This window comes from Oncorhynchus tshawytscha, linkage group LG29 (genome assembly GCF_018296145.1).
Source record: "Oncorhynchus tshawytscha isolate Ot180627B linkage group LG29, Otsh_v2.0, whole genome shotgun sequence".
In the NCBI taxonomy this organism is placed as follows: domain Eukaryota; kingdom Metazoa; phylum Chordata; class Actinopteri; order Salmoniformes; family Salmonidae; genus Oncorhynchus; species Oncorhynchus tshawytscha.
The window spans coordinates 19306677-19334229 of record NC_056457.1 but is presented as its reverse complement, the minus strand read 5'-3'; the positions used below and the strand labels follow the sequence as shown (position 1 = coordinate 19334229).

Sequence of the window (27553 nt, the reverse complement as noted above, 5' to 3'; positions counted from 1 at the left end):
TTTCAAGTTTTATTTGTCACATGCACAAGTACAGTGAAATGCTTAACGTACATACCCTACCCAACAATGCAGTATTCAATATCAAATAGGATAATTAATAAAAACATATATAAAAACATGAGAAATAAAAAATTGAGAGGAAGCTATACTGAACAAAAATGGAAACGCAACATGCAACAATTTCAAGACTTACACTTACAAGTAAAATACATTTATTAGGCCCTAATCTATGGATCTAACATGACTTGGAATACAGATATGCATCTGTTGGTTACAGATACCTTTAAAAAAAAAGTAGGGTGTGGATCAGAAAACCAGTCAGTATAAGGTGTGACCACCATTTGCTTCATGCAGCGCGACACAACTCCTTCAGATAGAGTTGATCAGGCTGTTGATTGTGACCTGTGGAATGTTGTCCCACTCCTCTTCAATGGCTGTGCAAAGTTGCTGGATATTGGCAGGAACTGGAACAAGCTGTAGTATATGTTGATCCAGAGCATCCCAAACATGCTCAATGGGTGACATGTCTGGTGAGTATGCAGGCCTTGGAAGAACTGAGACATTTTCAGCTTCCAGGAATTGTGTACAGATCCTTGCGACATGGGGCCATGCATTATAATGCTGAAACATGAGGTGATGGCGGCAGATGAATGGCACGACAATGGGCCTCAGGATCTTGTCACGGTATCGCTGTGCATTCAAATTGCCATCAATGAAATGCAATTATGTTCATTGTCCGTAGCTTATGCCTGCCCATACCATAACCCCACCTCCACCATGGGGCACTCTGTTCACAACGTTGACATTACCTTATGGTAGAGAAATGAACATTCAATTATCTGGCAACAGCTCTGGTGGACATTCCTGCAGTCAACATTCCAATTGCACGATCCCTAAAAACTTGAGACATTGTGGCATTGTGTTGTGTGACAAAACTGCAAAAGAATTCTGCAGCTTTTAAGGTCAATCAATCAATCAATCAATCAAATGTATTTATAAAGCCCTTTTTACATCAGCAGATGTCACACAATGCTATACAGAAACCCTGCCTAAAACCCAAAACAGCAAGCAATGCAGGTCCCCAAGAACACAGTGGCCTCCATCATTCTTAAATGGAAGAAGTTTGGAACCACCAAGACTCTTCCTAGAGCTGGCCACCCAGCCAAACTGAGCAATCGGGGGAGAAGGGCCTTGGTCAGGGAGGTGACAAAGAACCCGATGGTCACTCTGACAGAGCTCTGTGGAGATGGGAGAACCTTTCAGAAGGATAACCATCTCTGCAGCACTCCACCAATCAGGCCTTTATGGTAGAATGGCCAGACTGAAGCCACTCCTCAGTAAAAGGCACATGACAGCCTGCTTGGAGTTTGCCAAAAGGTCCCTTAAGGACTCTCAGACCATGAGAAACAAGATTCTCTGGTCTGATGAAACCAAGATTGAACTCTTTGGCCTGAATTGCAAGTGTCATGTTTGGAAGAAACCTGGCAACATCCCTATGGTGAAGCATGGTGGTGGCAGCCTCATGCTTTGGGGATGTTTTTCAGTGGTAGGGACTGGGAGACTAGTCAGGATCAAGGGAAAGATGAACAGAGCAAAGTACAGAGAGATCCTTGATGATCCTGCTCCAGAGATCCTGCTCCAGAGCGCTCAGGACCTCAGACTGCCTCAAAGGTTCACCTTCCAACAGGACAACAACCCTAAGCACACAGCCAAGACAAAACAGACGTGGCTTCGTTACAAGTCTCTGAATGTCCTTGAGTGGCCCAGCCAGAGCTCGGACTTGAAGCCGATCAAACATCTCTGGAGAGATCTGAAAATAGCTGTGCAGTGACGGTCCCCATCCATCCTGATATAGCTTGAGAGGATCTGCAGAGAAGAATGGGAGAAACCCCCCAAATATAGATTGCCAAGCTTTTAGCGTCATACCGAAGAAGACTCGATGCTGTAATCTCTGTCAAAGGTGCTTCAACAAAGTACTGAGTAAAGGGTCTGAATACTTATGCAAATGTGATTATTTCCTTTTAATTTTTTTATATACAAACCAGTTACAGTGGGGGAAAAAAGTATTTAGTCAGCCACCAATTGTGCAAGTTCTCCCACATAAAAAGATGAGAGAGGCCTGTAATTTTCATCATAGGTACACTTCAACTATGACAGACAAAATGAGAAGAAAAAAATCCAGAAAATCACATTGTAGGATTTATGAATTTATTTGCAAATTATGGTGGAAAATACGTATTTGCAAGATTTCAGGCTCTCACAGACCTGTAACTTCTTCTTTAAGAGGCTCCTCTGTCCTCCACTCGTTACCTGTATTAATGGCACCTGTTTGAACTTGTTATCAGTATAAAAGACACCTGTCCACAACCTCAAACAGTCACACTCCAAACTCCACTATGGCCAAGACCAAAGAGCTGACAAAGGACACCAGAAACAAAATTGTAGACCTGCACCAGGCTGGGAAGACTGAATCTGCAATAGGTAAGCAGCTTGGTTTGAAGAAATCAACTGTGGGAGCAATTATTAGGAAATGGAAGACATACACGACCACTGATAATCTCCCTCGATCTGGGCCTCCACGCATGATCTCACCCCGTGGGGTCAAAATGATCACCCTCCCCCTGCTTAAGCCAGTACATGTCCAGGCCCGTCTGAAATTTGCTAGAGAGCATTTGGATGATCCAGAAGAAGATTAGGAGAATGTCATATGGTCAGATGAAACCAAAATATAACTTTTTGGTAAAAACTGAACTCGTTGTTTTTGGAGGACAAAGAATGCTGAGTTGCATCCAAAGAACACCATACCTACTGTGAAGCATGGGGGTGGAAACATCATGCTTTGGGGCTGTTTTTCTGCAAAGGGACCAGGACGACTGATCCGTGTAAAGGAAAGAATTAATGGGGCCATGTATCGTGAGATTTTGAGTGAAAACCTCCTTCCATCAGCAAGGGCATTGAAGATGAAACGTGGCTGGGTCTTTCAGCATGACAATGATCCCAAACACACCACCCGGGCAACGAAGGAGTGGCTTTGTAAGAAGCATTTCAAGATCCTGGAGTGGCCTAGCCAGTCTCCAGATCTCAACCCCATAGAAAATCTTTGTAGGGAGTTGAAAGTCCGTGTTGCCCAGCAACAGCCCCAAAACATCACTGCTCTAGAGGAGATCTGCATGGAGGAATGGGCCAAAATACCAGTAACAGTGTGTGAAAACCTTGTGAAGACTTACAGAAAATGTTTGACCTCTGTCATTGCCAACAAAGGGTATATAACAAAGTATTGAGATAAACTTTGGTTATTGACCAAATACTTATTTTCCACCATAATTTGCAAATAAATTCATTAAAAATCCTACAATGTTATTTTCTGGATTTTTTTTCTCATTTTGTCTGTCATAGTTGAAGTGTACCTATGATGAAAGTTACAGGCCTCTCTCATCTTTTTAAGTGGGAGAACTTGCACAATTGGTGGCTGACTAAATACTTTTTTGCCCCACTGTATGTTGTATTGTGTGTAGATTGATGAGGGGGAAAAACTATTTAATCCATTTGAGAATAAGGTTGAAACATAACAAAATGTGGAAAAAGTCAAGGGGTCTGAATACTTTCCAAATGCACTGTATGTACATGTAGGCAGGTATGGAACTTGGGGAGATGAGATGACAGTCAGAAGTCAGTCCATGGCAAAGATTATAATTCAAACACAGATACATCAGACTGGATGACCTTAATAGGTTGTCGTTTACCAATGCATGCCTTGTGCTTTTGGGATGGTGTCCCGGGTAGTCAATGATATAACATCTTCACTTGGAAAACGACAAGTCAGATACGTCAAAGGAAACAATATAGGATCTTTATTTACTATTCTTTATGTTTTATTTTAGGGTTGCCTTTTCAGCTATTTGATAATATGCCCGTCATACAAATTATTTAATAAAATAGCATATTTTATTTAGCATATTCAAAAACATGGATGCTCTTCATAGGAGGTTTCATTGTCGTTTCATCTGGTAATAGGACCTGAAATGTTTGTACATTTAATAATGTTTGCTGACTTCATAATTCAACTTGCAATCTAAGTGTAATGAATACTCAGTGAGAAAAAGGTGTAGATTCACTCGCAGCAGGTGTTTATTTTCGACCTTCGCAGAAGGCAGCAATCGTGATCACAGGCAGGCAATGGTCATACACAGGTAGGCAAACAGGCAGGTGAATCAAAACTTGGACTGAAGGCTATAACTGGTTCTCACAAACGAGCTAGGAAAAGGCTTATTAGAGTTAAAACAAACAATACCTCACAAAGGCACAAACAGAATGAACTGAACTAAATAAGGAGTTGATGAGACCAGGTGAGTAACTAACACAGGTGAAATCAATGAACAAAAATGAAAGACAGGGCTACGTTCAAGAACACAACGAAACAGAACACAAGCTTGACTCAGAAAATAAATACAGAACCTTACACTAAGTCATCAATACTAAAGTTACTGTTATGAATCTTCATTTTGAGGAGTCTAAACTGATTTATAATTTGATAGGTTACTTCTGATGGTCATTGGTAGCATCAGACCATATCCGCTAATGCACTCAGGTCTACAGAGCATCATAAATGCATTTTCTGTGGCATTTTAATATAAATGGATATCGCAAATATAATCAAGCCAATCTGGCTGAATGGAAATGGACCCAGATGGCCCCCTGAAGGTCCTCACCAGACTGAAGGTCAGGATTCAGGTTGTTAATAGCAGAGGTGCATAAAGATGGCGGCCTCCATACTCTTACCACAAATGCCTCGTTTGCTAAGTTCGCCGTATTGTACATTGCTCTCTGTTACCCTTTTTTTGTTTCGGCATCAGCACAGTATAAATGATCCCAATTCTAGCTCCAAGACGCCTGCAAACCGAAAAAGTAGGTTATGCTGATTTATTAGCGCATTGAACCATGTCCTGTGCCGTAGTTTAAAATATCTGCGAATAGTGCTCCAACAATGACGTCATATCTGAATTCCGACACTTTATTATTATTATTTTGTATTTAACCTTTATTTAACTAGGCAAGTCAGTTGAGAACAAATTATTATTTACAATGACGGCCTACCCCGGCCAAACTCTAACCCGGACGATGCTGGGCCAATTGTGTGCCGCCCTATGGGACTCCCAATCACAGCCTGTTGTGATACAGCCTGGACTCAAACCAGGGTCTGTAGTGACACCTCTAGCAGTGAGATGCAGTGCCTTAGACCGCTTCACCACTCGGGAGCCTTTGCCATTGCACATTGACAGTAAACAGACATTGTGTTATCTGTTTTGTGTGTTGTGTATACTGTAGTTTCATGTAGTAGTTTTGAGTTGTGTTCTCATAGACTATTTAAACTGTGTTGTTGTTCTATGCATGTTGGATAGCAGGTTAGCGTTTTTCATCATGAATCTTGTTCTGGAGGCACCTCTGCAGCATGGTCACTAGCTGGCAAAGCCACAAAGTCATCAAATGTTTAACCTAACCTTAACCACACTGCTAACCCTAATGCCTAACCCTATTCTTAAATTAAGTTTTGTTTTCATGAATGTTTACAATATAGCCAATTTTAAGTTTGCAGCTGGCCAATCTAGTGGATATCACTCAGTTCTGCCTCCAGGGCAAGATTCATGTCAATAAACATCAACCTGCACATTAGATAGAGGATGGCTTGTAAAACATCAGTTCATTTTTAAAAACGTAATTTTCAACAACAAACATAATTTTCATCCATCCTCCCCCCCAACTTTTTCCACCAGCTGCCTCTGTACCAAGTGCATACTGAGAGCCAAATAAAACAACTTTACAGCTAGCAATTTGTTTACCATGGTCTCTGGCAGATTCTGGTTTTATTCCAAAACTTCAAGGATGTGTGTACCTGTATGTGTTGTATGGAAGAGCTCCAACTTGAACTGTTGCCAGGGGAGTCCCTAATGCCTAACTGTGGTGTGGGCACTAATACCACTATAGGATCACCAAATTGCTCATAACAAAAATATTATGATCCTACACTCTGCTGTATGGAAAGCTTATGTCAATATGAAAATAAGTGTAAGCAAAAATATAGAAATAATAACACTACAGAAGTTTGAATAAGTAGGTTATGTATGCGTGAGTGCGTGATAGCTCCTTGTGATTAGGACCTAAACTGCAGGGACTTTGTAGAGGTATACTTTTGTAGAGGTATAATTACACCGCATAATTCAACACCAGGTATTATTCATCTCTGGGTCGTGATATGTCCAGATTCTTTTTCATAAAGTGGGCATTATTGGCTATCCCAGAATTCCGTGTGCCCGGTGTAGCCTACGGTGGCAACCTAGCTTGGCTACTGCAGGCGGTGGCAGGATGACATAGGGGGACTACCGGAGTCAGCAGCCAAAGCTTGGAGAAACTGCACCTCAGACAACGGATTTTGGAGGACACAGGATACCCGGTAATGCAATAGTAACTCCAGATTTCATAAAGGGGACTCGTGTATGGAATTCAGTAGTCGCACATTAATTGTGGAAAGAGAGAAAATAGTTTCATTATCGATGTTTTCATCTGAAAATGTGACGTGCGGCCGTTGCATCATTTACAGGAGATGACGAGGCGATTCCCTTGTACAAAAATACTGCTCATGGATAACTTAGTTATAGTAACATTCAAGACGAATAGAGATATGTTAATCTTTATTGAATCTTTGTATCCTTCATTGTAATTTGAGAAATCATGCTTTCTGCATATGCTACTTTGTATCATATGAGTATAATTTTCCTCTGGATACAGTATCATGGCCATGTGATCAAAACGCCCGATGCCTATTTGCGACTGGTTAAAAAGTGTCTAATAATTGGATTACGCACGGATTCTTGCGCATCAAAGGAAAAGTTGTACGTTGTATTGTTTTGTGGGAGTGGTGCTCTGTTTTGTGCAATTTACTATGGCGGTATGCGTAACGTCTAGCGGTTTTGATAAGTTATTGGTAGACTATCACCGGTGTATGACAGTTATGACTTGCAATCCCGAAGTTCCTGTCTCGGTTTTCGGTATTTCTGCAATGCGGTGGGTGTGGCCTGACTTTTCGGTAGATGGAGAGGAGGAGAGGAGAGCGTCTTGTGGCTGCTCGGCCAGCTGGTTTACTCGCCCAACGGGGCGTTTTTCAGCCCACATCATGGTTAGCAAAGTGGGGGCACATGCTACAGACACAGGTGGTGCTGCATTGTGCAAGCTCATGGGTCAGAAAATGTAGCTATAGTGGTCCATTGTTTACTATTTTATGGATGTGTTTTATTTTGGTCTCATCTGTCACCACGGGACATCAGAAATGGGTTATAGTAGGCCAACAATTTACAACTATGTTTGTGTGTAAATGTAATAAACTGTTTACATAGGTACATGTTGGCTATTTGTCTGTTTTTATCATCATTTTGATTTATGATGTAGAAACTGCAAACTCCAGCACAAGGTAATGCTATGATTGATTTGAAATGAAATGGTTATGATAATGTCTGCATCACTCTGCTTGGAATGTTTAAAGTGATAGGCCTATCTGGAACTTGATTTATTTTCTTAGCGTATTTGAAGATGTAGTGCATCAATGTGTGTCCATACCAATACTTACACTCTCCAAATAGCAGTATGTTCCACAGAATAGTGATTGTCATGGTTTCCTTTACGTGAGCTGCATGCTAGGGTTGTGTTGTTGACCAGTGACCACACCTCAGAAAGTGACTCACTCTCAGCCTGTTGAGGCTAACAGAGAAGTAAACAAATAAGCATATTGCTGCAGATTTCTGTTGTGCTTTTCACCAACACCTGCCCAATATCCTTTATCTTGGCTAGAGCTCAGCCAACCATTGGTCAATATTAGCAAAATAGCTTTTGATTCAACATAATGGTTATAAGGCCTTGGATAGAAGAAAGGAGCAGTGCAGCTGCTGAAGCCATGCTGGGTTTACACCTTCTGTAAAGCTCTTCAGTCCAGCTGCTGAAGCCATGCTGGGTTTACACCTTCTGTAAAGCTCTTCAGTCCAGCTGCTGAAGCCATGCTGGGTTTACACCTTCTGTAAAGCTCTTCAGTCCAGCTGCTGAAGCCATGCTGGGTTTACACCTTCTGTAAAGCTCTTCAGTCCAGCTGCTGAAGCCATGCTGGGTTTACACCTTCTGTAAAGCTCTTCAGTCCAGCTGCTGAAGCCATGCTGGGTTTAAACCTTCTGTAAAGCTCTTCAGTCCAGGAGCAGTGGATGGGTTCCATTTTTCTCATGGACGCGTATCATCCTTATGTCCTACAGTATATGACTTTGATGGATGGCTTAAAGTGTGTTATGCTGACCACGGACTACTGCAACAATACTGCTACTGTGCAGCGGTGTAAGGTTACATGGGAGAATGTCACACATACAGCATCTCTTACCATAACATTTTACGTTTTGGTCATTTAGCAGACGCTCTTATCCAGAGCAACTTACAGTAGTGAGTGCATACATTTCCGTACTGGCCACCCTGGGAGTAAAAACACAAAATACAAGATTTATAGTGTGATATGTTGGGTAGTACTGTGGTGGAGCAATGGGGGCCAAATAACAATGCTTGGCTTGTCTGGAATGGATTTCTCAGTCTAAATATGGGCCAGTGGCTTTTGGCCTCTGTGTCGAGTGTTTCAATCACTGGATCTAGGCTACAGTGGAACAAGTCACAGAGCAGCAGCCTATTCAGAGCAAAGCAGAAATAATACGAAGATACCAAGGGACTTTTCTATCAATAGCAGTGTAAAGTCCTTTGGTTGTGCACCTCTAGTACATTTACATTTCAGTCGTTTATCAGACACTCTTATCCAGACTGATTTACAGGAGCAGTTAGGGTTAGGTGCCATGCTCAAGGGCACACCGGCAGACTTTTCAGGGATTTGAACCAGCGACCTTTCAGTCACAGGCCCAACGCTCTTAACTGCTAGGCTACATGCTGCCGCTTAGTCAAGAGAGTTCAAAAAGACTGCCTTGTGTGTAAGTATACAGTGACTCAGATTACTGCATGGAGACTAATTTACAAGAGCAGGCATGTTTTATGTAAAAGAGGAAAGCAGGACTTGTTTGTGACTCAAGGAGCTGTGTTTTAGCATTGCAACAGCACCAAGGACAGCGCCAAAGACTTTGAATAATAGACAGTCAGGCCCAGTTCAACTCCTATACCACTGTTGTAAGCCTATTATTCTCATAACTGAAGGGCTAGTGAATGTCAATCAGGAAGCCTTGTAAGTGTGCTGCTGCTTTGTCATCAGGATAATTCAATCTCATTGAAAGAGATATATGCAGTAACTCAGCAAAAAAAATTCTCTGAGGTTTTTTTGCGAAACATTGCCATACCTTTCCTTGATATAAGCCTATGACCCTCAAACTCAACTCTGGGCCTCGAAGCCAGTTCCATTGCATTGTTTCATTGTTCCCCTCTAATCAGGGACGAATTTAGACCTCGGACACCAGGTGTGTGCAATTAATGATCAGGTAGAATAGAACACCAGCAGGCTCCGGACCTCGTAGGGTCAGAGTTGACTACCCCTGGCCTATGAGTTGAACCATGAGCAGTTTAGAGGAGTTAAAGTCTGATTTTATAGAATTCAGGTAGTAGCCTTTATGTTGTAAACAGCAACAACTACTGTATAACGTGTTACTTAAGCAATAAGGCCCGAGGAGATGTGGTATATTGGCCATATATCACAAACCCCTGAGGTGCCTTATTGCTATTATAAACTGGTTACCAATGCAATTAGAGCAGTAACAATAAATGTTTTGTCATACCCGTGGTATATGGTCTGATATACCACGGCTGTCAGCCAATTAGCATTCAGAGCTTGAACCACCTAGTTTATAATATACTTTAACCATGTTATTACCACTTTACTCCATGGTAAATGTGAAGTGTTATCTAACATTTTTATAGAGGTTGTATTTAGGTTTTTGGAAGTTGTATTCTCCATTTATAATCATAATACTCTGACAGTGTATAGGCCTGTAGACAGTGTATAGGCCTATATCGATGGATCATAATCTTCACAGTATGCCTGGCGGCTGTCCTAGATGTTTGAATGACAGCATTACGTACTATACTCTGTAATTGTGTGGATCTGTGGATAGTACTGTATCATTCAGTAATATAATGGTGCGATCCTGCTTTAGAGTCCATGGGAGATTCTCTATGATGAGAACGTCTATCAAAGGGAGAAAAAAAACTATTGGAGCTCAGTATGCAGATCAGATCAGTGCATGCCTTATTTTAATTGGGATCTAAACTCAATTTCTTTTACCCTTATAATTATTATAATTTTCTCATCTTAACCAGGTTTCTGTTTGCTCTTAGATGGACCTGATTGAATAATTCATATTTCTCATTAACATTTAAATTTAAGTCACTTAGGAGACACTCTTATCCAGACCGACTTACAGTACAGAGCTGTGTCCAGTATGAGGGAAGTTAGAGTTAGGTTCACGGACCAATGCTAACTAGCTTAGCACAAAGAGTGGAAGTCTTTGGGTACAGCTAGCATACATAAAAATAGTATCCATGAGTTCATCTGACTCTGGGGAAGTAGATAAAGGGCTTCATTGCCAAAATCCCAAACTATCTCTTTAATATCATCAATATTATGCCACATGAGATACTGTTATTACAGTTCCAGGCGTGTTTGCTTTGGCTTCAAAGGGGTAGAGTTGAATGGAAAACATTCTAGGTTACAGTAGCTGACTCTGATACCTCATAAAAAAACATTGTTTTTGTAATTGTAATAATATTCTCTTCATTTCAGGAAATAAGTTATCAATGGTTGTGTAGATGTCATATATTAGACTTATTCTTTATTCATGAGCAGTGTTGTTTTGGGTCATCAATGATTGAGTATAAAGGTCTTTAATCCACCTACCAGGGAGAGCCATACAATAAGTAACTAGGCTCATGTAAACCGTGTCAGCTGATTGAACCTCTCTCCTATCCAGATCAATAGTTCCCTCAAGACCATTTCTAATCTGCCCTGGGGTTATTTAGTTGGACAAAACAGGTTTCTTCTGTGATAGGCTTTTAGCGCATTGTGACAGACAGAATCAACTCCTTCCAGTGTGTCTGTTCTACTTCACACTTTTGGATGCTTTGTGATGGGGGAACACAGATGTGCTGATAGCTAGCTCCCCCTCTGTTTGTTCCTCCAATTTCCCTAAGGGAGGTCATTCATTGTGGAAATGTGTTCCCTCACTGATGTGGGCTACGGTTGCTTTCCCCCCTCTCCCTGGGTGGTCTGGGTTGAATCCTGGTATTGTGGTTGGTTAAATTGTATGGCTGTTTGGTAAAGAGGACCAGCTGTGGCATTGAACTGGGTAATTGGCTGGGGGGTCTCTGGACTCTGCCGGTCCGCTGCCGGCCCACCGGCTCTATTAGCTGAAGGGGAAGAAAGCAATGCAATCAGATTGAAGGAGACACTGGTTATTTGGGAATAATTCAAGGGAGAACAATAATTGAAGGAAGCAAGCGTAAGATAAGATCTGAAGAGGACTTCTGTGGTACTAGTGCTGAGCGATTAGTGGTTTTTGAGGTCGTTTCGACTACAAAAAAATATCACTGTTTTCGATTTCTTTTTTGATTCTAATTTTTTTGGACATGAAATGCACAATGCATTTTGTGGGTTGAATGCTGTAACAACACAGAATAAAACTATTAATAAAAGTCCAATGATGGTAGTGACTGCTCATTACTGCTTATCGCTTATTAACATAATTTATTCACATTACTTAAATATTTGTTTTAGTCGATGACTTTATTATTTCATTCCAAGTCAACATCTCATCTCTATAGAGCTGCTGCCTATATAGCCTGACAAATTCACTATTTTAGTAGTTCTTCAAAGTAGATTAGGCACTTTTATGACTGCTGAATACCAACTATCAATCACCTAGATCACGTATTTGTAGGTAGAGAAAGCCCTGCAATGCAACTGCTTTCTATCTCTCTCTCATGCTCCACACAGACCGAGACCTGACAAGTAAGCGGACGTGCAATGGATTATGGTTATTGTAGTTCATTACCACATTTCCTGTGCTAAACTATGTAGAATATTGGCCCGTTGGAAACTATAAATCCCTACTACATCGCAGAGTTTGGGCTAGATAAGATTTTTCTCCACAGAAACTGAGCATCAAGCTCACACAAAAAAAACAGAACTAAATGGAATTTAAATAATTGAACTGACGTCAGTCAATGAGTTGTTTAAAAACTGAAAAATAAAAAGCAGAGAAATTATTTAGTGTAGAGGTGCTGACTAATGGCAAATGAACTGTAAGCTATATACTCTACATATAAACTCCCAGTAATTTATTTTGTAAACCACCAACGGTTATGTAGACAATGACAATATTGAGGGGTGTGTCAATTATTAGGTTGATGAGAATGATTTGAGTGAAACTGTTAAAAGACAATAGTTTACAACATGTTGAACAACATGTTAGGCTAATGTTATCATATAATATATAACATAATTAGATATTGTACATAATATTAGCATCAACATACTTTACATTATTATTGAATTAAATGCAATATACAGTATATATTTGTTTCCAATTTAATTTTTGTTACATGTAATCTTTTGGTTCAACCATAATGCATAATAAGCATTATCAACACTGGGAACATATTGGGTGTACGCTGATAAGCTGTAGAAAGAATATATGAATTTATCAGACTTGTTGATAAAAAAGGAGGATTGTTCATAAGACTGAAAACTGAAAAAGAACAGACATTTCAGTTAATCGTTCAGCCCTAGTCTGTACTCTCTGTGCTGTAAATAGAGATAGGAGAAGAAGGGTTCAGATGTTATCTAGTCAGAGGAGAGGAGACTATTCAAAGGTAATACTGTCCATAAAGAGGATGTGTAGTCAGAACTAGAGGACACACTGGGTTCAAATATTGTTTGTTTTCCTTCAGATACTTTGAGCATTTGTTTAAGCTTACCTGAAATGCCAAATAAGCGGGGTTTGCACTTTTGGGCCTTTTCCATTTCTCCAGACAAGCTCAATCAAGCGCAATTAAAGAATTTGAACAAAAACAAACACCATTTGAACCCAGGTCTGTCTGACTAGAAGACAGGCCATTGTTTGATGCTATATGCTCTATAGAAGAGTCCCACAGGTCCACAGAGAGACAGTCTTTTGATGAGGACTCCAGATACAGTAAGTGTCAGAAAAGGTCAGAGCGGCCATCTTTTTCGACAGCAGTCGGCATTCTGTGTGTTAAAGATACCAGTACACGCATGCATTCTCTGCACAGCTGTGCCCAACCCAACCCATATTGGCATCCTTGCTAATTATAGGCCCCAACGGGCGAGAAAGAGACAGATAGAGAGAGAGACCAATAAAGAGAGAGCATCATTCATGATACAATTGTAGCCCAGAAAGACGTTTTCCACTGGGGCTTTAGCAAGAGGCTTGTATGAAAAAGAACATACATCAGGTTGAAGAAGCTATGCATTTATTTTACACTGAACACAACATGTAAAGTGTTGTTCCCATGTTTCATGAGCTGAAATAAAAGATCCCAGAAATGTTCCATGCACACAAAAACCTTATATCTCTCAAATATTGTGGACAAATTTGTTTACATCCCTGTTAGTGTGAATTTCTCCTTTGCCAAGATAATCCATCCCCCTGACAGGTGTGGCATATCAAGAAACTGATTAAACAGCATAATCATTACTCAGGTGCACCTTATGCTGGGGACAATAAAAGGCCACAAAATGCCCAAAGATGTCTCAAGCTTTGAGGGAGCGTGCAGTTGGCATGCTGACTGCAGGAATGTCCAACAGAGCTGTTGACAGATAATTTAATGTTAATTTCTCTACCATAAGCTGAACCAATGTCATTTTAGAGAATTTGTTAGTATGTCCAACTGGCCTCATAACCGCAGACCACATGTATGGTGTCATGTGGGCGAGTGGTTTGCTGATGTCAACGTTATGAATTGAGTGCCCCATGGGGGCGGTGGGGTTATGGTATGGGCAGACATAGGGTTGAAAAGCATCGAAAACCTTCCGGAATTTTTCCATTGGAATTTAAGCCCTGGAATTTGGGGAATTTTGCTTAAATTCATCAAAAACGTTAGCGCATAACAGTGAACCTTTTTTTGTGGGATACACATAAGGCAATTCTATGTCTTGTGGCATATTTTGGTTAAACTATCCCCAATTCAATGGAATTGCAACCCTCTGCATGCACAGTGCATTCTTCCTTCACATGTGCAATGCACTCTTCCATCACATGTACATCTGATTCTTAAGATCTTGCACACTAATTATATGCTATAGATCCCACACTACTACACTGTCTGAGCCAAGGACTACATGCTTTCTGGTAAGTTTTGATTACAATACTGGGTGGGGTGAATATATTTTATAAGACATATATGATTTTTTGTTAACTAGTAAATAGTAGCCTACAGCAAAGTGTGTTTAAATTGTTTCTAACTGTTAACAATTTCTGCTAGTTAGTTTTTGCTACCATGTGGGTTTTAGCTTGCCTACTAACTGAGGATTGTTAATTCACATGTTTTCATAGATGTTTAATTTTAAAACATTTATCTTACAAAGGAGTTCTTTAATCTAACTACTTAACTATTTATCTGTACATGAAATTGTATTAGGAATTGTTTTACTCATTTTTTTCTAATGTTTACAGGAAAATGCCACAGGCACTATCTGATGTGTGGAGACATTTCACTGCAGCTAATGTAGAAGAAAAAGCTGTGTACATTTGCAAATACTGTGCTAAATCATATGTGAAGAAGGCAACAAAGATGCAGAATTATCCGGCAAAGTGCATAAAGTTCCCTCAGCGCTCACAACAAGCAACCTCTGACAAAAGTCCCTCTACTTCTATTTGAGGTGAAAATGATGAATCAGACACTTTATCGATAGCAACAGCTATTGGTCCTCCTGGAATCAGAAGTTTTTTTGACTCAATGGAGGAACATAGTCAGAGAAATGCTGATGAATGTCTTGCTCGAGCTGTGTATGCAACTGGTTCACCTTTGATGCTCACAGGCAATGTGGATTGGAAGAGATTTCTGAATGTTCTTTGCCCAGCAAACACCCCTCCAACCAGACATGCTTTATCTACTAATTTGCTGGATGCAGAGTTCAACAGAGTTCAAGTGAAGATCAAGCAAATCATAGAGAGAGCAGACTGTATTGCAATCATCTCTGATGGGTGGTCAAATGTTTGTGGGCAAGGAATAATGAACTACATAATCTCCACCCCTCAAACAGTATTCTACAAGAGCACAGACACAAAGGACAATAGACACACCGGTCTCTACATTGCAGATGAGCTGAAGGCAGTCATAAATGACCTTGGACTACCGAAGGTATTTGCACTGGTGACAGACAATGCTGCGAACATGAAGGCTGCTTGGTCTAAAGTGGAGGAGTCCTACCCTCACATCACACCCATTGGCTGTGCTGCTCATGCATTGAATCTGCTCCTCAAGGTCATCATGGCACTGAAAACAATGTATACACTCTACAAGAGAGCCAAGGAAATGGTTAGGTATGTGAAGGGTCATCAAGTTATAGCAGCAATCTACCTCACCAAGCAAAGTGAGAAGAATAAGAGTACCACATTGAAGCTGCCCAGCAACACCCGTTAGGGTGGTGTTGTCATCATGTTTGACAGTCTCCTGGAGGGGAAGGAGTCTCTCCAAGAAATGGCTATATCACAGTCTGCCGATATGGACAGCCCCATCAATATGATCCTCCTGGATGATGTATTTTGGAAGAGAGTGGTAAGCAACCTGATACTCCTGAAACCTGTAGCAGTAGCCATTGCACAGATTGCACGCATCTGTCTGATGTTCAGACTCTGCTTGCAGATGTAAGAGAAGAAATCCGCACTGCTCTGCACACTTCACTGTTACTCCAAGCAGAGGAAACTGCAGTTCTGAAATACATCAGAAAGCATGAAGACTTCTGCCTGTAGCCCATACACGCCGCAGAGTACATGTTGGACCTCAAGTATGCTGGCAAGAGCATCCTGTCTGGTGCAGAGATTAACAAGGCTTATGGTGTCATCACTACCATGTCTCGCCACCTTGGCCTGGGTGAGGGCAAGGTTCTTGGCAGTCTGGCGAAGTACACTTCCAAGCAAGGGCTTTGGGATGGAGATGCAATATGGCAGTCGTGCCAACATATCTCATCAACCACCTGGTGGAAGGGACTTTGTGGATCTGAGGATCTTTCCCCTGTTGCCTCCATCATCCTCCAAATCCCACGAACATCAGCCGCCTCAGAGCGCAACTGGTCCTTGTTTGGGAACACACACACCAGAGCACGCAACAGGCTGACCAAAACAAGGGTTGAAGAATTTGTTGCCATCTGGGCAAATTTGAGTCTTTTTGAGCCTGACAATGACCCATCCTCGACAAGGTTGGAAAGTGACAGTGAAGATGAGGCCTCAGAGTCTGATGTTCAAGAGGTTGACATTGAGGAGGTCCAGAGAGAAGACATGGAAGCCTGAGAGGAAGACAACCAAAGCTTTTGTTTCTAGACTATCATTTTAAAGATGTATGTTAAAAACTGTTTTTGGGAGATGGATTATTGGGGATCATTCAATATTCCCTTTCTTTTGTTGTTCAGTGAAATCATCCCATGTGAATAGTCAACTCTTCACATGGAATCAGGAATTCCCCAGCGTAGCTGTTTAGGCCCATTCCTTTTTCCAATTTTTACTAACGACATGCCACTGACTTTGAGAGTAAAGCCAGAGTTTCTATGTATGCGGATGACTCAACACTGTACACGTCAGCTACTACAGCGACTGAAATGACTGCAACACTCAACAAAGAGCTGCAGTTAGTTTCAGAGTGGGTGGCAAGGAATAAGTTAGCCCTAAATATTTCTAAAACTAAAAGCATTATATTTGGAACAAAATACTCACTAAACACTAAACCTCAACTTAACCTTGTAATAAATAATGTGGTAATTGAGCAAGTTGAGATGACTAAACTACTTGGCGTAACACTAGATTGTGACAACTGTCATGGTCAAAACATATTGATGCAGTAGTAGCTAAGATTGGGAGAAGTCTGTCTATAATAAAGCGATGCTCTGCCTTCTTAACAACACTATCAACAAGGCAGGTCCTACAGGCCCTAGTTTTGTCGCACCTTGACTACTGTTCAATCGTGTGGTCAGGTGCCACAAAAAAGAACTTTGGAAAATTGCAATTGGCTCAGAACAGGGCAGTATGGCTGGCCCTTGGATGAACACAGAGCTAATATTAATAATATGCATGTCAATCTCTCATGGCTGAAAGTGGAGGAGAGATTGACTTCATCACTACTTTTATTCATGAGAGGTATTGACATGTTGAATGCACCAAGTTGTCTGTCTAAACTACTGGCACACAGCTCAGACACCCATGCATACCCCACAAGACATGCCACAAGAGGTCTCTTCACAGTCCCCAAGTCCAGAACAGACTATGGGAGGCACACAGTACTACATAGAGCCATGACTACATGGAACTCTATTCCACATCAAGTAACTGACGCAAGCAGTAAAATTAGATTTAAAAAACAGATTAAAAAAACTCCTTATGGAACAGCGGGGACTGTGAAGCAACACAAACATTGGCACATGCACACACACACACACACACACACACACACACACACACACACACACACACATACACACTAACATACACACACTAACATACACACTATACATACACATGGATTTAGTACTGTAGATATGTGGTAGTGGTGGAGTAGGGGCCTGAGGGCACACAGTGTGTTGTGAAATCTGTGAATGTATTGTAATGTTTTAAAATTGTATAAACTGCCTTAATTTTGCTGGACCCCAGGAAGTATAACTGCTGCTTTGGCAGCAGCAAATGGGATCCATAATAAATACAAAAATACAAACTCTTCTAATTTAAGTTCAATTCGTAACTAAATTGTTTTAAAAATTTCTATTGGAAGGATTTAATAATTTGCAATTATGTCTACTTATGATAAGGTAAAAGGTTTATGTTTCTGTCTCCATATGATATGGTAAATATATCCAATGCAAAAAACATCTACATTTAATTGGTATTAATATCAATTTGCATATATTTCCATTAATTCCCATGTATTCCCATTAATTCCCATATATCCCCATTAATTCCCACAGAAAGTTTCCACCTCAGAATATTCCCCAAAATGTCCAACCGTAGGCAGACATACTGTAAGCTACGGAAAACTAACACAATTGCATTGTGATCCTGAGATCCTGAGGCCCATTGTCGCAAGGATCTGTACACAATTCCTGAAAGCTGAAAATGACTGATTTCCTTATATGAACTATAACTCATTTATATTTTTGTTCAGTATGGATGACTGTTATGATGTTATGATGTTATTTTTTGTGGACCTACTGGCCTTTATCTCTGTGGTGAAATCCTGTTTTCTCTTGAATTCCCACCCTTGCTTCATTGGTCATGAAAGTTGATTAATTCAGGTTGAAATATCAGCTCCTTTGTCAAGTCAATTTTTACTCCTTTTTCTGATAAATAAATTACCTTCAGATGATGGCTTGAATAATTCAGATTTCTGCTTACTAGGAACGTAGAGAAATGCAAATTTGTCTCATGATTTTTCAAGCGAAAATAGAGAACATTTACAACATAATGAGGATTATAATTTCCTTGTATCAGTATGGCTAGAAAGGATTTCCTGACCTTCATGGGATCTTTCTTGTTTGTTCTGTTTTCTCTGCTGCTTTAATATTAGTCCAACAGAAGACTGCTATGCTGGCCGATATTGGGCTGCAGTTTACTGGTGTTCCTGCTGTTTAGCCTGGACTATCTCTAATGTTGCCATAGTAACTACCGCAACAATGGCCACCTTTGTGTCTTTTTTGGGGGCTCCTTTTGTCAAGGTGTTTTGCAGAGCATGGACAATAGTGATAATATTTTTTGAAAATGTGATGCACAGTAGGCTACAGATTTAGGATTTTAGGAAGTATGAATTATTATGTGGAAATATTAATTATTATGTGGATTATAATTAATGGGCATTTTTGTAAGTGTTGATACATTTTTCGTAAGGGAAAATCAAGTCTGACATAGTGGAAATTACAAACTTCAAAAGTATTTTTAAACCTCAAATGCACTACAAGTTATCCTGCAACAGGGTGATCAAATTAAGATCCTACATCTGTACACTTATGTAATCTCTTTATAATTTATATTATAGTAGGCTACACTGTCCCGCGAATGTTCCACAAAATCATCCCGCATTTGGGTATTTTAAATGTGGTCAACCTACTTCCATAAAACCTAGTAATAAATTACCAGAAAGCCCTTGCACAGCAGAAAAGCATGTTTTGCAGTTGACTTGAAACTGTAAAGTAAACATTCTTTACTTTGATTGAATAGGGTTCCTTCACTCTCAGAAAAAAAGGGTTCTAAAAGGGTTCTGCGGCTGTTCCCATAGGAGAAACCTTTTTGGTTCCAGGTAGCACTCTTTTGGGTTTCATGTAGAACCCTCTGTGGAAAGGGATCTACATGGAACCCAAAAGAGTTCTACATTGAACCAAAAGGGTTCTACCTGAAACCAAAAGGGGTTCTTCAAAGGGTTCTCCTATGGGGACAGCCAAAGAACCATTTTTGGTACTAGATGGGCACCTATCTAACAGTGTTCACTCTGTGTGCCTGATTTCATCCCTGAACCGCAATAGAAGAAAAGAGACATGGGGGAAATAAAATCCTACGTTAGAGGATTGGGACACGTCCCATTTCTCTCTCTCCAGGGGTCGGTGGGGCTGTCTCAGAATATTTCTCAATATCCCCTTTGGTGGAGTGCTCGGAGCAGCTCCCATCAGTACCTATCAGCCTCCGAGAAGCAGAGCATGCTGTGGGATATTTTTTGCTCACTGAAAGAAACGAGAGGAAACTCAGCCGTTGCCTTCTTCCTGTTTGCTACACATTTGTTTGATGTGGTGTAAAACGCAATTGAGATGAGAATGTCCTGATCTTTTGTAAGCTTTAATCTTCTCTATCTCAAACTCGCTCAAGCGTTATCTCGCTCGCTAGCCCCTCCCTCTCTTGTTTGATTGCATTATTCTTTTATATCTGGGCTGTAGTGTCTTTCGTCCTCTTTGACCCCGGATGTTTTTAGTCTCTGTAAAGCAAAGTCAACTCTCTGTTTTCCCAAACAAAGCTAGAATCACCCTGAGGCAGAGGCAAACATCAAACAAGCTTGACAGGAGAGAGAGATGATTGTGGCTCACTGTTTTATCGGAGTGAAGCTGATGTCAGTTAGTCTGCTGACGTGCTGTCAACCTGTTCAATAGACCGACCAGCTTGAACCAATAAGTGCTCAGAGTCATTTCCAATTTAAACACCAGATTAAAATGATTGAAATCACAATCAACAACATAGCATTTCTATGAACCAGAATTCCCTGACTACATCAGAGATGTTCTGTAGAGTCACTGGCTGTAGCCTCACAGGGCTTCCCTGGTGGTGAAGCAGTATTGAGTCTATCCGGGCCTGGATGAGTTAACCAGCCAGTGACCCATTAGTAGGAAAGCAAAGGCTAGCTTTTTCAAACAGAAATTTGCATCCTGAAGCACAAACTCCAAAATGTACTGGGACACAGTAAAGTCCATGGAGAATAAGAATACCTCCTCCCAGCTGCCCACTGCACTGAGGCTAGGAAACACTGTCACCACCGATAAATCCACAATAATTGAGAATTTCAATAAGCATTTTTCTACGGCTGGCCATGCTTTCCACCTGGCCACCCCTACCCTGGTCAACAGCCCTGCACCCCCCCACATAAACTTGCCCAAGCCGCCCCCATTTCTCCTCCACCCAAATCCAGATAGCTGATGTTCTGAAAAAGCTGCAAAATCTAGACCCCTACAAGTCAACAGGGCTAGAGAATCTGGACCCTCTCTTTCTAAAATGATCTGCCGAAATTGTTGCAACCCCTATTACTAGCCTGTTCAACCTCTCTTTTGTATCGTCTGAGATCCCCAAAGATTGGAAAGCTGCCGCGGTCATCCCCCTCTTCAAAGGGGGAGACACTCTAGACCCAAACTGCTACAGTCCTATATCTATCCTACCCTGTCTTTCTAAGGTCTTCGAAAGCCAAGTTAACAAACAGATCACCGACTATTTTGAATCCCACTGCACCTTCTCCGCTATGCAATCTGGTTTCCGAGCTGGTAATGGGTGCACCTCAGTCACGCTCCAACACTCTACCCAGCAAATTGGATGCAGTCTATCACAGTGCCATTCGTTTTGTCACTAAAGCCCCATATACTACCCACCACTGCGACCTGTATGCTCTAGTCGGCTGACCCTCGCTTCATATTCGTCGCCAGACCTACTGCCTCCAGGTCATCTATAAGTCTTTGCTTGGTAAAGCCCCACCTTATCTCAGCTCACTAGTCACCATAGCAGCACCCACCCGTAGCACACGCTCCAGCAGGTATATGTCACTCGTCATCTCCAAAGCCAACTCCTACTTTGGCCACCTTTCCTTCCGGTTCTCTGCTGCCAATGACTGGAACGAATTGCAGGAATCACTAAAACTGGAGACTCACCTTTCCCTCACTAACTTTAAGCACCAGCTGTCAGAGCAGCTCACAGATCACTGCACCTGTACATATCCCATCTGTAAATAGCCCATCCAACTACCTCATCCCTATACTGTTATTTATTTTTGCTCCTTTGCACCCCAGTATATCTACTTGCACATTAATCTTCTGCACATCTTTCATTCCAGTGTTTAATTGCTAAATGCTATTTATTGCCTTACCTCCCTTATCTTACCTCATTTGCACACACTATGTATAGACTTTTTTCTATTGTGTTATTGACTGTATGTTTGTTTATTCCATGTGTAACTCTTGTGTTGTTGTTTGTGTTGCACTGCTTTGCTTTATCTTGGCCAGGTCGCAGTTATAAATGAGAACTTGTTCTCAACTAGCCTACCTGGTTAAATAAAGGTGAAAGAAAAAAATAAAGAAAAAAGTCACGCACACGGACACACACACTAATATTTGTCATTTCAGCCTGGAAGGTTGTGTTTAGTCAGCTCATTCCCTTCATGGTCTCTATGTCACAGACTCACCACTAATCCTACAGCAGATGAATAATACAGACTCATCACTACTCCTACAGCAGATGAATAATACAGACTCATCACTACTCCTACAGCAGATGAATAATACAGACTCATCACTACTCCTACAGCAGATGAATATAATTATGTTGGTGTAGCGCGGGGGATTTGGGGAAGGGGGCGACAGGTGCTTGACTCTTGACTTTATTGTAATGCTAGTCGATCACTCTCTCCTCATCCAAGCTTCTCCACAATCTATGCTCCTATTCTGTTTTCAGTTGGTATCATTGGTAGGAGCTTGTGTGCGTAATCTATTTCTCATATGTCCTTTCTCATCTCACAATTGTAGCGAAGGAGTTAAATGTGTTTAACTGACAGTATGTAAACTAATTATAATCCCTTTATAAAGTAAAAAATTATGTTCCAATCTCACCCGTCCTATATCACTGTTGGCGAGATAATATTCCCCATCTGCACATATGAACAGGCCACATTTGGGAGCGGTTCATTTCAAAATCTAATGCCCTTGTTGTGTGGCCGTACATTTTATTAGCGTTTATCCGCTCACAGTCTTTTTGCCTCTTTGAATTCTCCCCGGGCATTTAGTTTACACCTTGACTTTTTGCCTGGCCAATTTACTATTTCTGTCATCTTTAGAGGTGAAAAATATGCGGATTGTTGTCAAGAAAAGACACATTCTTTCACTATATGTAAATGTCGATAGATTATACAATATTTGCAGTCAACGTTAAGTTAATGAAGCTAAGGTTATGCAAGTCAGGGAAATATTGTTTCTAGTAAAAGTTATAATAATTTACCATTATGCTATAATTTTTCTGATTACCTCCACACTGGCAGGTAATATGGCATCTTTTTACAAATTGATGCTTAATGCATTCTGACAAGAATCTTTGCATTATGATGATGAATTTGCGTTAGGCCTACATAGGGCTTCTGCAGTGACCGTATTACCGCCACACCTCATTAGTAGTCTACCAAATGTGCTAACTGCCTGGTACTCAGCACTCTATTGTCCCTCTAATCACTTTGACATCAATGCAAATGTATTCGAAAATGGAATCAAACACTTCATGAGCTCATGTTGGGCAACATTTCCATAGGCTATGCAGTTGGTGAGAAAACAGAGTGATGGCCTCTACTGAATAGGCTAGGCCATAATATTTATTTCTCAACTTTCCTAATATTAAGCACATTGCTTATCTTTACAACAGGAGTATAGACTACCTGGCTGGCATGAAATGAACCACGGGAAAAGCATCCTCCATCTGCTATTTAAGTGCATAGATGACATGCATCTTTTCCCCACTGCCCCTGTTTCAATACAGGTGCATGATAATGGTCCATTCTAAATCACAGCAAATTTCACACACATATTATTTTGTATATGTAAAGACAAGATTAAATCAAGAATAGTCTGATGGGTGACAATATTAGCCTATCACTTATGAATTATATATTATCACTTGTTTAATGATGCCCAGTATAAGAAACAGACTTTTTCAAATCATAGTTGCACACATCAGGTAGCCTAGTTTTGATAAGGTTTATATCACAACTAAAGTGGCCAAAAAAATTCTTTAAATGAAGCACATTAATTTGCTTTACAAGGGGTTTAGAGCCTAACTGGCAACATAAATAGTGTGTGACTTTTTTAGGGAAGATAATTTTCACCATAAAAATGCACCTGTATATTAATCACATTTGTAGTCACTTTTGATAACGGTGTTTTCCCGCTAATGGAACGTTCATGTTTATAATAGCCTGCTGCCATGTGCTTAATGTGAAGAAATGGCCTAATAGATTATTAACATTTGAAGCTAAAATAACCATTTCTTTGTTAACCGCTCAACACAGAATAGCCGCATGTGCGCACTCCCTCAAATCGTTTGGAGAAAATATTTATATTTTATTCAGCTTTGTTCAATTGTATTCTTCATACTATTAAATAATATAAAATAATGCCACAGAGTTCTAAGCACATCTTGTCTGCTAAATGAGGACAACTCAGAGTATGCTAACATAAGGACAACTCAGAGTATGCTAACATAAGGACAACTCAGAGTATGCTAACATAAGGACAACTCAGAGTATGCAAACATAAGGACAACTCAGTATGCTATTCTGTTCTTCTGAAATAGTCTACATTTTCTTTATATCATGCTTCTTTAGACCTGCCTAAAATAAATCATGGATTTATTGTGATGGTGTAGACGATATTACATGGATTTATTAGACTTTTTAAAATGGAAATGTTCCAAAGGTCTGCATCAGTGGCTTGTAGGCTATGTGTGGAAGCCAGGCGATGCTAAATGTGTTTATGTTAATTAACGGTCAATTACCGTGAGACCGACAGTTATTTGCTTGACAATCACCGGCTGATGAAATTTCGTGACCGCCACAGCCCTCTTTTTTTGTATTTTGTTCATTATGCAGACACATACTCATATCGTAGTTCGTCTACATCCCTTCCCTTCCAGCTTTTACATCTGCTTTTTCCTGAAGCTCGGATATGGAAAATCATTTTGGAGATTGGTATTGACGTTTTTATTGCTTATATTTATGGTTTTCATGGCAACAGGGTCCGGTCCTCATAGCTGGGCTCCTCCAATCCGTCACCTCTTTGGTTGGAATAAACGGATGGAGAGCTTATAGTGTGTCTGACAACCTTCTGCCTGGTCAGCAGTGCACACTGACCTATATTACAGATTGTAGATTAAACCAAGAGAAGGTTCCACAGGCTTACGGCCCACAGAGCCCATTCCAAACCCAGCTAGGATAAACCCGTTGTTGAATAAGGAAGAATGAAATACTCTCAAAAGTGTTTCTCTAGGGGATGTGTATCTGGTGGACCTCACAGAGTCTTTGTATTATCTGTATTCATTGCAACGCTGAGCATTAATTGAATTAAAGCATTATGGAATGAACGCAGTGAGTTCAACGGCAGTTCATGATGTGTTGCTGAGGGCATGTTTTTGTAAGATGTTCAAACAACTCAAGTGTGACTTTGACTTAGTTTCTGAGGGAGAAAGCAGTAAAGAACATAACTCTTAACTGGCCGTTACAGTAGTAGCTGATTGGGTGTGGTACATATTTGAACCCTGCATACTCTGACTGCCATGGGCCTTAGTGGCCACGTGTGGGTAGGGGTGTCATGGCACCTGTCTACGTGCGTGTGTGTGCATGCGTGTGTGTCAGCATGTTTACGTTTAATATGTCTGTGTGTGTTTGCCCATATTTTTGTGCATTAGTGTGTGTGTGTGCACATGTATGTCTATGTGTGTGATACTGGAAACCCTGCACCATGTGTGTGTAGACCTGAAGGGGTAACTGAGCCCAGTCCCATGTTGTGGGTAAACACTGCTGATACAGTATAAATAGCCCTAAAGCTCTGACCACCCTGCCACAGCCCACTGTTAGTGTGTGTGTGTGTGTGTGTGTGTGTGTGTGTGTGTGTGTGTGTGTGTGTGTGTGTGTGTGTGTGTGTGTGTGTGTGTGTGTGTGTGTGTGTGTGTGTGTGTGTGTGTGTGTGTGTGTGTGCGTGCGTGCGTGCGTGCGTGCGTGCGTGCGTGCGTGCGTGCGTGAAAGCCACACTTCCCCAGCCAAACACTTCCAGCTATGCTGGCTAAAGTTCACATACTAACGTTGCCCTTTCCTTACTACTAAGATTTATTACAGATTCATTACAGCATGGATACATCTTACTGACATTAATACATATTCATTGTGATTATTTTGGAGTTAGCACGTGGGAATTATTAAATGGTAATAGGTTGTTTATAAGGTGTCAGATGATAAGCGAATGAACTGTAATGGAGTGTAGAGTGTCGTTTTCTTTACAGAATAAAGACGCATTTGATATTTTTTACTGACTTTGTCCTTTCAGACAGCTGAATATACTGAAGTGGTTGTACCAATACAGTGTGTTCTCAGGGGAACCCATATACACAACATTATAAGTAGAAGTCAATAGAAAATGGGGCCATTATCATGCATATCAAAAATATAGTACTGTAAATTGTACTGCACTGTTGTAGTTACCAGTTACACCTCGATTCGTTTAAATTTGAAAGACACTTGGTGGACACTGATGGACTGTCACAATGAGACATTGAGGTATATTAATGCTGGGGCGAGTGTGACGTGTCTCACAACTCGTCACTGATTTAATCTGAGTTGAATCACTGCTGTCTCAAGGAAGCTTATTATATAGAGAAGTACTGTAGTGTCACCTCTGTTTCAACCTTGAAGCTATGTAAAATACATTAGTAGTCAAATCAATGTTGACTTTCACATTACAAGAGCTTCTTATCATGGCTGTTGTCCTAGATATGTTTGGCGTCGGCAGTGAGAAAGTGTACTTCATTGCTATGCAGGTTATTCTTGATTGATCCCAGATTAACACATATATGAATCTCTTCCTCAGATTGACGGTGTGGTGGTTGGAAATATGATTATGTCTGCATTGCAGAAAGTATTCAGGGTACATATTATCATAGCATTTCATTTTCAATTTGTTAGATTTCAGTTGTATCTAGAAATGTGGCCATGTATTAGGGCATGTGTTGCAACTGTTGTCTTGTGTTGATTTTTTTTTTTTGTCTCAGTCGAAATTCTTCCATCTTCTTTTGTGTGTATTTATTTGCTGTGTTGTAGGGTAAATCGTCATGACGACAGAACCAAATTCAGAGTCCAGCGCGGACCAGCAGGAGGCCAGTGCGGTTCCACTCCTGGAGGCGGACTCTTTCCCCCCGGCCGCCGCCCACAGTACGCCTGTCAGGAAGAAGCAGGTTAGCCACACCCACAAAAAATAGCACCGCCACAGAGTTTCTAAACCCAGAGGTGCAACATCGCGAAACTTCCGGGAACGGTTGTGAAGCAAGCCAAGTAGACACGGCCAGGGTTTGGGAAGTTAATGAGAGAAGTGAAAAATTATTCCTTATTTGTTAATTTTCTCTAAATCTAAAGGCACAACCTAGATTCGAGTCAATGACTTAAGTAGTCAAACATGTTATTACTCCAACGAAAGTGACAATCCAAATCTAAAACATTTGCATTTTCATCAAAAACACTTTATATCGAAGGAGTGCCTTTGATTTAACGGCCTGCACATGCGCAGTCCGGCACAAGATGGCCGTTAGACCTGATGACCTGTTTCTGAGCTTGAGCTTAGCTAGCCAGCGTTGCTATGACATCGCCTACAAGCAAGATCATGTATTTCTATTGGAGAAACCTATCTTCATACTGTACTGTCTTTGGCACCGTCATCCTCATTTAGCCTATACAGTAAATGACGTGGGAATAGGCTTTAAATGGCTGAATTTGAAACATTTGATACAATATCAAACAGCCACAGTAGTACTATTCAGGTTTATAATAAACAAGTGTT

The 27553-nt window shown here is 40.8% G+C and overlaps 1 protein-coding gene across 13 annotated transcripts in view; it reads left to right on the top strand.

Annotated features, from left to right (window-relative positions):
* Window positions 1-27553, top strand: part of epb41l3a (erythrocyte membrane protein band 4.1-like 3a) — an 81442-nt gene that overhangs the window by 17532 nt on the left and 36357 nt on the right. For 10 of the 13 annotated variants that reach the window (XM_024392656.2, XM_024392657.2, XM_024392652.2 and 7 more), the window contains exons 1-2: window positions 6299-6448; window positions 26821-26954. In XM_024392656.2, the coding sequence (XP_024248424.1) occupies window positions 26832-26954 (123 nt within the window). In that variant the 5' untranslated portion in view covers window positions 6299-6448; window positions 26821-26831. Of the gene's footprint in view, window positions 1-6298; window positions 6449-26820; window positions 26955-27553 lie in introns of those variants that run through there. The other 3 variants (XM_042308483.1, XM_042308482.1, XM_042308474.1) reach the window with 2 other exon arrangements.